Here is a 13,400-nt window from a genome sequence, read left to right on the forward strand (position 1 = left end):
AAGAACACATCGAAGATACTTCCAAAGATTTAAGCTGGGAGGTATGACACTGAAAGAATGGGAACTTGAGACTAGGCCTCAATGCTATAAAGGGAATGTGACAGCTTTCATTTTACACAAGTGAAAAACATAGAGCCTCTAAGGAGAGGGTATCAGTGCAGAGGAAGCATGAGAGACAGCACACCAGAGGAGACACAGGCATGGGGCTCAGCAACTCAGTGGCCAAGTAGGAGGATAGGATCTCTAGATGCAGGTATTGTTCTAGGCCGGAAATTACAATTTCAATTCTATTATCTAGCCAAATCAACTGTATAACCAGTTATTTCAGGACGTAAAGTAAGAATGTTCCAGGTATGTTCTGTCCATACTGTAGAAAACAACCTTGCTGAAGAGTTATATGGTGGTAATAATAATAATAATAATAATAATAATAATCCTCCACAATGACTCAGAGGCTAGAGAATAAGGTTAATCTATGTATCAAAGTTAAGGTCCTGACCACAGCACAGAAAGACAAGTGTATTACACAGAGTAAAATGTATGCAATCCCTTTCTGAAGTTAGGGCTGAAATACAGCGGCAGCTCTTCTGCCTCTCTTGTTATGTTTTTAGTTTATCGGACACTTCTTTAAAATTGAATCATGTCTGTTCCATTCAGAATTTTGTTATTCAAACTGCCAATGAGAACATGATTTTCAAATACCCATAAGGTGATCTTACCATTCTTAGTACTGTCGAAAACAACAACTGAGACATTAGTGGAAGGGTTTTTTGGTTTTGCAACGTTGAATACGTCACTGGCAGAATGAAAAGAAGGATAAAGAGATGGCAGGTCCTTCAGTGTGACGCTGGCTGGCAGGGCTGGGTCCAGGACGAGCATTGGCACCTTAATGCAGTATGTCAACAAACATTCCAACTGCTTCTCGCTGGAAACAAACACCAACATGCTCACAAACGTTCGTGAAAATGTGATCAACACTAAAAAGCTTGTTGGTACTACTAAATTTTGCAGATGTTTTTCTAGATCCATAAAAAAATCATAATTTTTTAATAAACAAAGAATTTTTATCTCAAGAATAGAAAAAGAGAGCAAGTAGGACATAAAATTATTAAACAAGTACAGCTCTCAAGCTTTCAAACTCCTATTAATATGATTGTCACCAAAATTTACTAACTCAAAGGTGCACAAGAAACTAAGCATTTCATTACTACCATCTTAAAGATTATTCATAATTCCAGTGAAGCCTATCATTTGGCAGAGCAGGAATAGATAAATTCTGTTTAACAGAGTATCATCCTACCAGATACAATTTATCAATTCTGATCAGAATACAATAAAGTACATTCGAAAGACAGGACACCAATGGAAACAACAGCAAATGTGACAAGGTTCTAATATGAATGTATAAGGTATTTCTATCTAAGTGTAAGGAATGCCTAGAATAAACATATTACCTAAATCAACAATGGACAAAACACGACTAGAGAATTCACAAAGAGAGAGCTATGACTAATTAAGCAATATATAAAATTGTCCAACCACACTAATATTTAAAGAAATGCAAAAAAAAAAAAAATGAGTTATCACATTTTATTTACTAAATTAGCATTGCTCAAAAAGTGGACTCAATGTTACTGCAAGCCCAGTAAACCTATCCCTTTCAAACACTGCTGGTGTCACTGCAGATGGGTGTTCCCATTTTCTCTCTGGAGAAACAATTTCATAGTATATGTGTGTATATTCATAGTATATGTGTGTATACTCAGAGCCATAAAAACTTACACATATGCTTCTACCTCAGTAGTTCACTTCCAGGAATCTAGTCCAAGTAGGAGAAGAGAAACAAAACAGGAAAAACAAACCCACATACAGAAAATGCCACAGACCCAAATATAAGATTGCAAACTATTTACAATAGTGAAAATACAGAAGTGCCTAATATTTAGTAAATTATAGCACAGTTACTTTACGGGATATTATACAACAATTAAAATTGATAAGTAAGAAGCATGAAGATAATTTATGAACATAGCTGTGTAGATTATATACAATTTTTAAAGCAGGATACAAAATTGCACAGAGATTACAAATTACAACTATAAATATATGCACAAAAAGGGAATAAAAAAATGATCACAGTTTGTTGAATGGGGGCTGTAGAAGTATCTTCTTTTCACTCCTCTCAATCCTTTGTAACATGGCATCATTACTTTAAATAATTAAAAATTTTATTTATGTCATTTAAAAATAACAGTTTTAACAGTGGTATATTTATAAATAAATATATAGAACATAAAGAAATGATTCAGAAGGTACTTCTAAATCTCAAAATTCCTCAGGATCATTTCTACAAAATAACTCTTTTATTTTAAAACTAATGGTTAAGTGAGAAAGTGCCATTAACAGAGATTTCTGCTTGTCAGTGAGGCAGTTTTGTTTTAAGGACCTACCAGAGTCTGGTAGGATTCAAATCACAATAGACACATCTGATTCTTGGCATTGGGCTAAATCCCCTTCCCAAGTCCTTAAATATAAGACATACAACTATGACAGCTTTTAAAAATAAGGAAATATATAATGAACACACAATTGAATGATGGATATAAATCCTATAAATGAAAACACTGGGTATAAGTTACACATTAAGTGGACCAAGAGAACAGCGCACCAAGACAGATTGATGGAAACAGCAGAGCAGAAAAACCTTACATCCAAAAACCTAACCCATCCAGAAACAATAAAGCTTTTGTTAGCTACAACCCAAACAAGAGTTCTCAATCAACTATGCCTCTGGCATTGCAAGATTTCCCATCTAAAAGAGGCAATTAATTTGGGGGTCAAAAGCTAGCAGATGAGGGATTAAACAGGAACAATAAACACAAAATACTGTATATCCAACAAAAAACAAGTAAGAACCTGGAAGTTTCACTTCAACTTCTATTCCTAAGAGGAAAATCAAAACACTTACCTCTTCTTGGTTGGTTCTGTTGCGTTCTTCCCAAGGATTTCTCTAATGAAAGCAAATATATTTCATTACATATTCATGAGCTAGTACTAGTCCTAAATGTGAACAAAAGGTAACGAACAACAATGATTTTCTTAGTTACTCCACTGGACTAACTAGTAGGTTAGGAAATACAATGCTTACAACATTTAATATGCATAATAAATTTTAAGTTTCAATGAAATATGCTCAACAATTATTATCACATACCTCCCACAGTAACCATGAAAGGTGACTTAAGCTTTTACATTTTACTACTAAAACATGGTACCAGGCTGCCAAAGTTATTTTCATGCACTGGGAAGGTATCCTATTCTCTGACACAAAGAGAAAGAGAAAATTTGTTGCAGTGTAACATGGCCAATGACCTGCAACTGGGGAGCACCCATCATATTTATGAAGAAATGAATGGAGAAATGGAGAAATTCTCAGAAAATGCTAAGGAATCAGAGGGGAAGTTATATCAGCCAGATTTTTAGCTCTTAAGGCTCTCCATTCAAGTACATTGTACCTTTCTCAGATAAAAGAACTAAAATGATCAAAATTCCACATATAAAAAAATTAGCAGTTTCTAATTCCATATTGTATGATTTAACATTAAAAGGGGTAAAGGGAACACGCTTTGTACTGTATTTATCAAACGGAAAAAAGTTAAGTCTGTAGGCCTGTTTTATTTTCAAGGGAATAATGGGTCTTACCATGAAACTTTTTTCCATAATAACACCTTATTTCATGAAGGTATCACACATGGGACTCAGACTGAGTAAGCAAGAACCCGTGGGAGACTCCTTTCCTTTCAGGCCCTCAGAGAGCAAGGCATCACTAGAATAGCACAGTCATAAAATGGCCATCTAACGAAGTGGCTGAGTCCTCACTGGGTACCAAGAAATAAGGGTCAGACACATGGGTGACAAAATCTTGTAATGGCATGAATTTGAGATGCAGGTTTTTGTTTTGATTAGCACTGTGAACATCACCCTACCTTCTGAAATGCACTGTTACTTGTGTTCATAGAACTTTGTGTGTTGTTGTTTCTTTTTAATTCCAATTATTGTTAGTTTTTTTTTTTTTAAAGTTCTATTTATTTTGGGCGGGGTGGGGGGGGGAGGGTGAGCATGTGTACATGCAGTGGAGGGGCAGAGAGATACAGAGAATCCCAAGCAGGCTCTGCACTGTCAGTGCAGAACCTGATGTGGGGTTTGATCTCACGAACCATGAGATAATGATCTGAGCAGAAATCAAGAGTCAGATGCTTAAATGATTGAGCCACCCAAGCACCCCAGAGTGTGTTTTGTTTTTTAAAAATCCATTTTACCTCATTGCTTTCTGCTCCTCCTCCATCTGTTCTCGGACTTGCTGTAGCTCCTTCAGTAGTTCAAGATCTGTGCCATTCACCCAGGTATAAACCACGTCGATTGGCATGGGCAGACAGAGCCTAGGGCAAAGCCACAGGTCCTTCAGCTTACATGCATTTTTCCAATACATTTAGGAATAAGAGTACATAACAGGACTTAAACTCAAAGATTATGAAAAAAAATCAATGAAAAGGTAATCTAGCCAACTGTATCACAGACTTGCATGACTTCAAGCTGGAGCTGGGAGACGACTTGTTGAAAACTTTCTCTGCAAGATGCACGCAGATAATTTCTGCAGTTCTGCATCATTTAATTCTCACAACCACCCTGTAAAGAAGCTGCCATCACTCCACTTCTAAGACCGTCAGGAGGTCCCAGAAGCTCAGTTTACACTGCTACATGCTCAGTTTGACAAACAAGGGTGTTGCAATGCAAATGCCCCCAAACAGAGAAATTAAAAGCAAAACAAAATTACCAAAAAGGAGTTATCCAACAGTCCATAATGAAGACCTAGCCCTATTTAATGCTGCAGTCCTCCTATTCCCTGCTGCCCCAAGCCCAGCCCCTCCCAACCCTCCTCACCCTGCCCTGCATTTTCTTGTCTTCATAGCACTGACCACCTTTCTAACATATTAAATAATTAACTTGTTACCTACACTGGTAATTGTATGTGTCCCTCCCCCAGAATATAAGCTCCAAGAGGGCAGGAAACTTTCTTGTTTTGTTCCCTAAAGTACCCAATCAATTAGAAAAGTGCCCAGCATACAGGCACTCAATATTTGTTCAATGAGTCTATGATATATGTGAGACACTAGCACAGACCTTCCTGATACTGCTAAAGTTTTTCCTTATTATCTTTTCCTCAAAATAAGGAGTGAGGCAGGCATCTAATTCTTGAGTATCCCACCTAAGCCTCATGTTTGTGTTCTGTTCAGGTTTTTTTTTTTTTTTTTTTCATTTTTCAACGTTTTTTATTTACTTTTGGGACAGAGAGAGACAGAGCATGAACGGGGGAGGGGCAGAGAGAGAGGGAGACACAGAATCGGAAACAGGCTCCAGGCTCCGAGCCATCAGCCCAGAGCCTGACGCAGGGCTCGAACTCACGGACCGCGAGATCGTGACCTGGCTGAAGTCGGACGCTTAACCGACTGCGCCACCCAGGCGCCCCTCTGTTCAGGTTTTAACCCTGCTGAAAGCTCTCTTCCTCTTTCTTTTACCAACTTAACCAAATCCTCCCCATCTTTCAGGTCTACTTCAGATCTATAATATAGTAGTTCATTATGACTCGTAGGCAGGTGGCATTTCAGCAAAGACGTGAAAGAGAGGAAGCAAGCCATGTGAGTAACTAGGGGAAGAATGGTCCAGAGAATGGGAACACCATGTGCAAATGTTCTGAGGCAGACACCCAACAGGCACAGTCAAGGAACTAGAGGCCAGTGTGGCACAGACAAGGGGAGCAAGAGGAAGAGCATAAGAGAAGATGGGGGTCCAAGAGGAACCAGGGACCCAGAGCTTCACAGGAAATCAGGAATCACCTCATACTCAGGCATATGTGATAGCTGAGCATCTACCAACCCTCCCGTTAATGTTCACTACTGTCTGCAGAATAAAATCTAAACTCCTCCATAATGTGCCCCTTGTGCTCTAGACACTCCAATTGCTTACCCAAGCAGGGTAAGACTTGCAAGCTTTTGCACCTTTGAACATGCCTCTCCCACTGTCTAAAATATCCTCCTTCCCCAATTGCCCTCTTCCCTCACCTCCCACAAAGAGAATGTACTGCTTACCACACAGTTTCCATTGTACTCTGTACTCTAAGGAACTCTTAGCATACTATGTTGTACTAGTTTTTATGCATGTCTATCTTCCACTAGATGGAGTATCTCTAGGGCAGAAATGGTACTATGCATTCTGTGCTCTGCTTCAATTACTTCCTCTCTTTCCCATATCTTCAGACTCTCTCCTCACCATAAGTAACAGTACACAAAAGCTTCCTCAGCTAGGTTTTTTAATCGCATTTATTATACCAATGGTTCTCAAATGTTAGCAGGCAACAGAATCACCTTCGGGCTTGTAAAAACAGATAGCTGGACTCCATCCCCAGAGTTTCTGACTCATTAGGTCTGGAGTGGGGCCTGAGAACTCACATTTCTAACAAGATCCCAGGTAATGCCAATGCTGCCAGTCCAGAAATCTGAGAAATAATGATTTATATGCAGGTTGTAGTTCACATTTTTAAGTTAAAAAAAAAAAAAAAAGCTTTCCCCACTAAAATGCCAATTCTATATGAGGTCAGTGAGTTTCTCTTGTTCATCACAAGATGCTTAAAAATAGGGCCTGGTACATGAATGGGATTTAACATATACTCATTGGCTAAATTAAAACTCTAAGTTCATTCCCTCAACATATAAATCAGTCTTTTGTGGAAGGAAGGAAGGAAGGAAGGAAGGAAGGAAGGAAGGAAGGAAGGAAGGAAGGCCGGTCTTGTATTACCCACATCTAAATTATCCAAGGTCATCTCACTCTCAATTTCTCAGACTAAAAATTAATTTGAAAAAACTGCTTAGATGACCTATTTTTTAAACTTTTTTTTTTTTAAAGAATTGCACTTTCCAAAGCTATCCTGTAAAAGTAATCACCTGCTATTAAAGATCTTTTAATAGAATCAAGAGATATCCATACATGTTCATTTGGGGAAATAATTACGTATATAATGGATTGATGTACTGGCTCTTCTAATAAGTTTGTATTACAAGATCAATTTAATTCTCTGGTGTTAAACTAACAAACTAAGGAGATCGTGTGATCTGCCCCAGGTCAGTGAGTCAGTTGTTTTTCTACTATTAGACATGGCCACGATGAGTTTGAGTCTTTATTTCTGACCACAAGACCACTATATCTAAGTTTCCAGATGAAAGAAAGCCTTTATCTTAGAGTTGAAGACTAAATAAGTCACCTGTGACTCAGAACCAAAGCCATGGTGACAGTAATACAGCTTTTATTTTAATCAGTTTGGTTTAAGTGAATACACAGGCACTATGACATGTAAAGGATACTACGAATGTAGTCCTTTGGTTCTACATTCTATAAAGTAGGTATGAAAACTCAGAACTTAAATGGTATCTTAGTGCCAAAGAGTTGGAAGAGATTTTACACTTAATCTAATACCTACATTTTAGAGATGACAAGACTAGGCCCAGACTGACTTAATGCCTTATAATTAGTAGAAGATAATTTACATATTCACTTGTTACTGACATATAGAATAGACTTTTCTTTTAAAGGGGCACCTGGGTCGCTCAGTCGGTTAAGCATCCACTTTGGCTTAGGTCATGATTTTGCAGTTCATGAGTTCCAAGACCCACACTAGGCTCGCTGTTGTCAGTGCAGAGACCTGCTTTAGATCCTGTCTCCCTCTCTCTCTGTGCCCCTTCCCCACTCATACTCTCTCTCTCAAAAATAAACATTAAAAAAAATTTTTTTTCAAATAACATTAAAAAGACTTGCAGAGAAACTGGCAAAATGATGAAAACTCCCTATAAACATTATGGTATTTTAAAATGTATTAGAACATGTGATATGTTATATATGATCTGTTTACTTGTCATCTTCAAACTTAGGCAATTTTGAGATATCCTTATATAAAAACCAAACTATATTTTAATGCAATCTAAAATTAGGAGGAGAAATATTTAACACCCATACACAAAATTTTTCAGAAAGAGAACAAGAATGGTTGATTAAGACCGCTGACCTCAATATCTGGATTTTCTAAAGCTACTTTTCCTTCTAAAATTTGGATACTCCTTCAGGGCAGGGATTCATGCAACTGCACCATCAGCACCTAGCACAGCATAAGGCACAGTAGGTCGAGTAGATGCTTGATAAATATTTGATTTTAAAAAGACAATCCATTTTGAGCTTTTCTTAGGAAAATCAGCTAAAATGAAAATGAAGAAGTAGGAAAATTGTATTTCATCAAGAATCCGTAGTATTCTCCGTAGTCACCAGACCTGCAGCTTCGGTACCACCAGTAAACTTGTTAGAAATGGAAATTCTGTGAGTGCCTGTAAGACCTCCAGACACAGAAGCTCTGGGGGTGGGGGAAACTGTAGCTTCTCAAGCTTTCCATGGCATTCTGCTGCACACTAAGGTTTTAAGAACTGCTATGTGAGAGAAATGGTTCTCTACCAACTTTTTACTTTCCAGACCCTTTACACTTAAAAATTAAGGATCCCCAAAAACTTTTGTTTATAGATTGTAACTATTCACATTTGCCATATTTGAAAATGAAACACTATAAAAATACTTAATTCATCTTAAAATGTTAACATGAATAACTTTTTTAATGAAAATAATACTCTCCAAAACAATAAAAAAAACAGTGAGAAGAGAGGCATTGTTTCACTTTTCTGCCAATCTCTTTAATGACTTAGTAGAAAAGAACAAGCACCTTGGATCTTCTGTCTGCAATCTGTTCCCACGTGTTGTTTTGGCTGAAGTGTATAAAGAAAACCCAGGCTCACACAGACAATGTAGCTGGAAAGGGGAGTTGTATTTTAATAGCCTTTTCAGGTAACAGCAGGTTTTCTTCTTTGATCCTACCAAAATAAGTGGTAGCTGCTTAAAAATTCGTTGCAGTGTGGAATGTGAAGCCACATTAAAGAACTTTTTGTGCTTTTACACCAAAGTCCATTGGTCTTTCTTACACTTTGAATGACTTTTTTACCCATGCAAGATTTTGTAAACACCTGTAAGGATCCTGTAACAATGTATTGGTTATCTGGAAAATAACAGCTTACTGAGTTATACACATCTGCCAAATGGTGACATATTTCCTTAATTTTCCTATATAATATTAATGAATGTGATTTTTGTGGACAATGCCACATATCTATCTAATCAGAGAAGTCTTTATGATATGTGAACTGTTAAGCTCACAGTGATAGAAACAAGTTTTCCCAAATTCTAATTTACATTTGAAAGCTCAAATTTTATCACTGGCAACAGATACTATTATTCATTTTCCTTTAAGAGACAGAATTGCTTTGTTCACTGTCAAGAAAACATCTGTCAAATGACCAGTGTGAGTAATCACACCGTCATCTCTCAAGTTATGACAGTGGTGTCCCATGAAACAGAAGGGCTGGTCTAGGTTGCAACTCAACCACACCAGGGTTTCCTCAAGACAATCACCATACGGTCAGGTGCATTTCATCACACAGAACATTAAAAAGATGTGTGGCCAAAGGGTCAAGATATAACCAAATGAATAACTTTTAGTGCTTCAACAAGAACATTTTTAAGTGAAACTAACTTTTATCTTACCCCTGCAAATATAGGGTGGTGAAGAATACAGTGATTCATGCTAAGGTCTGGCGATCTTACCCAGCACTGCTTTTACACCACCAGTGCAAATGTCAGCACAGTACAAAAGGCAAGTAACACCTTAGAACTCTTATAAAAAATAGTTTGGATTTTGCAGACCCCTAGAGTCTTTGAAAACTATCTTTAAGAGATCCTAAGAAAAAAGCCTAGAGTTTCCCTACTTCACTAATTACTTGCTTACAAGCCATTCTCCCTACCACACTATGAAATTCTTTACCACAGATAGTTATATATCAGTGTCTAAAACAGAGTAAGGCTTAAAGATTCCTTTTCTGTTAAAGGAGCAAATTGAGGGATGTCATTCACACATAGGGCACTGAGCAAAGAGTAAAGCTTTAGTCAATTCAAAGAATCCCATAGCCCTTCCTCCCTAAGATGGTCAGGACTATAACAGTGCACACATCTAATTAGCACACTAATTTTAAAAAACACTTATTTGATAGAAACCACATAGGGACTCATAAAAAGTGAACAGAGGGACAAGGAAGTACTTCTAAGCAGGGAGCAAGGGCTCCAGAGGAATTGGTGATGCAGTCTACAGATCCTCAGATAACTCTGAAGGTGAGCCAACCGACACCAAATGTAGTTATTTGCAGTTTCGTTAGGTTTTCCGGTTCAGTGAGAGCAGAGGGAAAGATTTATGAGAACTATCCTCAGGGGAAAATGGACAGTCAGGATCAAGGGAGGTTTGTGGTTATGGCCTCTGACATTTAGACTCTGGTCTAATGAGGTTAACTACCCCTGTTAGCTACCCCACATTTGTTCTGGTCACCTACTGCTCTTAGCCTCATAACGACTGGCTATGCACCATTACAATGGAAAAGAGTCAATAGATACTGCATAAAATGAATAAAAAAGGAGAGAACTCCACTTATTGTTTTAAAGTTAGAATGATGATTACCAAAAGAATCATTAACAAAAATTTGTTAACAGGGGCGCCTGGGTGGCTTAGTCAGTTGAACGTCCGACTCTTGATCTCATGGTTTGTGAGATCAAGCCCTGTGTCAGGCTCTGTGCTGACAGCATGAAACCTGCCTAAGATTCTCTCTCTGTCTCTCTCTCTCTCTGCCCCTTCCCCACTTTCTCTCTCTCTCTCTCTCTCTCTCTCTCAAAATGAATAAATAAACTTAAAAAAATCATTAACAACAGTTCCTCTGGATGAGGGGAAATTCAAAATGGAACAGAGAGGCTTAACTTTTTATTTTTATGTACTGTTTGAACTGTTTTCAACCACAGACATAAACTGCTTTTACGATATAAAACAACTTAAGCACTAATTTTATAGACAAAAACCAAAAAGAGCCCGTGCAAATCATTTTAGCTGCAGGAAGGGAAGGAAGATGTGGGGAAAGATTGAGTCCACTCTGAGGTCTGTCTTACGAAGGAGGAAAAAAATCTTGAAGGAAAAGGTTGAAGACAGCATCTAAGAGTGGCTGCACCAGGAAGCTTGGCCTTAAAGAGAAAAAGACGCAACCTGTAAGGCTTGCTCCTCCTCACAGTGAGGCAGCAAGATATGGTGACCACAGGGGTAGGTAGGGGGTCAATTCCAGTGGCTTCCACAGAATGGCTCTGGTTAACAGAGTGAGGTCAACAAGAATATGGGCCAGGGCTTGGAACAGAAGACTACTGGCCAGAGTAGCCAGCTAGTTTCCTCATCCTGCAGGCAGATTGAATTACCTTTACCTCATAGAACTAGGGCAATAATAAAATGAGATCGTGTAACTCAAAGTACTCAATAAACCACAAGGCAGGATTACTCTTTGGGAATCAGATTTTTCAACCATAAAATGTGAGGACAGACTACAAGGTTCCTTCAGATAGGAGTAGCCTTGAATAAGTTAAACCATATCTACACTTGGAAAGACCCCCCCCCCTTCAACCTGAACTGTTACATTTAAAGCAAGAGTGAAATCGTGACTCATCCTCTAAGTCCAAAGAAACTACTCTCCAAAACTGATTTCTTCTTACCGATTCTGAAAGGACTTTCCAGCAATATTGTCTCTGTAGGAATCAAACAAAACATGGTACTGATCCCGGCTCCATTCCAGAACCACCTAGGGAAAAAAAAAAAAAAGGAAACAATATTTTCTCTGCATCAAATACTAAGAGTATATAACTTTCATTTCATTTCAATTTCACTAAAAATCACTAAAGGAACAGGTAAAGCAATTTAAATTCATCCATTCACCCAATGCCAACTCATGTATACCAGACACTGTGGTCGACCCAGATAAAAAAGCTACACAGATATATAAAGTTATACAGATATATAAATAAAAGCTATAGTTACTGGCCTGTGGAAAGGGGAGGGAAATCAAAGAGATTTAAAAGGATGCAATATGAGAACTGGGTCTTCAAGAATGAGTTCACCGGGTAGGGAGAAAAGGACAGCATCACAAGAGCAGGTTCCGAGGCTGAGAAGCAGCAAGGATGAGTTGTTTCAGGGCAATGGTGCAGTTGGCTTTGGCTGCAGCAAAGTGGAGTAAGTGGAGAGAATGGGGCTGAGAAGGGAACAGGCCTTGACTGTGTTGTGCCCTGTGTGCCATGGGAAGCAGAGGCACTGAAGGATTTTCAAGCAAGCGACACGATCCATCCAAAACTTTGGAGACTCTCCTCAGAGCACAGAACAAAGCTAAAACAGAAGAAATTGACAAGATATGAAGCCTTACTATCTGTGAAGTTTCAGCTGATGACCTTGCCGAAGAGTTCAGGAGAGAGCGGAAGTCTTTAGATCGGAGCTCCCTCATGTCTGCACTTGAAATCTAGAAGCCAACCCAATGTGCCCCATTTCTTCTTCATTCCCTTCACCACAAAGGAAGCATCCTTCCTCCTTGCAAACATCACATCTCTGTCCACTTGCTCTGGATCTCATCAACTCATCTTAAGACCTTGCCTGCTCTCTCTTTTCCTCTCAACAGGCATATTCCAGTAATCTCAGGAAAACCTTCCCTTCACTCCACACGCTCTGCCAGCTGGTCCCTCTGTTCCAAATTCTTTCAAGGGCAAATGTCTTTAGAAGGTCACCTCCTAGGCTCTATTCACCCTTTGGCCTATTCCAATATCACTTCTGCCCTCGCCACATCAGTGGTCTTACCAATGCCTCCATGTTGTCGAATCCAGTGACATTTTTTGCCATTTCTATCTTAGTTGGTAGTGGCTGCCCAGTTCCTCCTTATTGAACCACTTGGTTTTCCTCCCATCACTCTGGTGACTCCTTTTCAGTCTCCCTTGCCAGGTCATCTTCTTCTATCTGACCTTCAAGTGTGTCCTCTCACTCTATTCCTCTTCCTGGAATGTCCTCCTTTCTGTGAAGGCTTCTTCTGGCTTCCTTCCCACGCTACAAATCCTAGGATGTGTGGCCCTGCTACACTCACATGACTACAGGGGAGCCCAGTCATTCAGATTCCATTCCAGCCAGCAGAGAGGAGAGATAGGGAATGAAATGCTCTTCCATTAAAGAAACTTCTTGGAAGGGGCACCTACCACTTCTGTTTTCACTGGCCAGAATGCAGTCACATGGCAATATGTGGCTACAGGAAAGACCTTGTGAACCCATGTGCCCAACTACAACTGAACATTTCTTTGCATGGTATTCAGGCTTTCAGCATCTGGCCTCTGCCTATCTTTATAGACTTACTTCACTGGGCTGTTTC

General features: G+C 39.0%; 1 protein-coding gene across 5 annotated transcripts in view; it reads right to left on the reverse strand.

The window, feature by feature from the left end:
- Nucleotides 1-13,400, reverse strand: part of GNPTAB (N-acetylglucosamine-1-phosphate transferase subunits alpha and beta) — an 86,877-nt gene that overhangs the window by 51,173 nt on the left and 22,304 nt on the right. For 4 of the 5 annotated variants that reach the window (XM_030323499.1, XM_030323500.1, XM_030323501.1 and 1 more), the window contains exons 2-5: nucleotides 11,716-11,801; nucleotides 4,320-4,439; nucleotides 2,969-3,010; nucleotides 720-925 (exon numbers count right to left, since the gene is read on the reverse strand). In XM_030323499.1, coding sequence (XP_030179359.1) covers nucleotides 720-925; nucleotides 2,969-3,010; nucleotides 4,320-4,439; nucleotides 11,716-11,801 — 454 coding nt within the window. Of the gene's footprint in view, nucleotides 1-719; nucleotides 926-2,968; nucleotides 3,011-4,319; nucleotides 4,440-11,715; nucleotides 11,802-13,400 lie in introns of those variants that run through there. The other variant, XM_030323502.1, reaches the window with a different exon arrangement.

The sequence above is a fragment of the Lynx canadensis genome, chromosome B4 (genome assembly GCF_007474595.2).
Source record: "Lynx canadensis isolate LIC74 chromosome B4, mLynCan4.pri.v2, whole genome shotgun sequence".
NCBI classification, from domain to species: Eukaryota; Metazoa; Chordata; class Mammalia; order Carnivora; family Felidae; genus Lynx; species Lynx canadensis.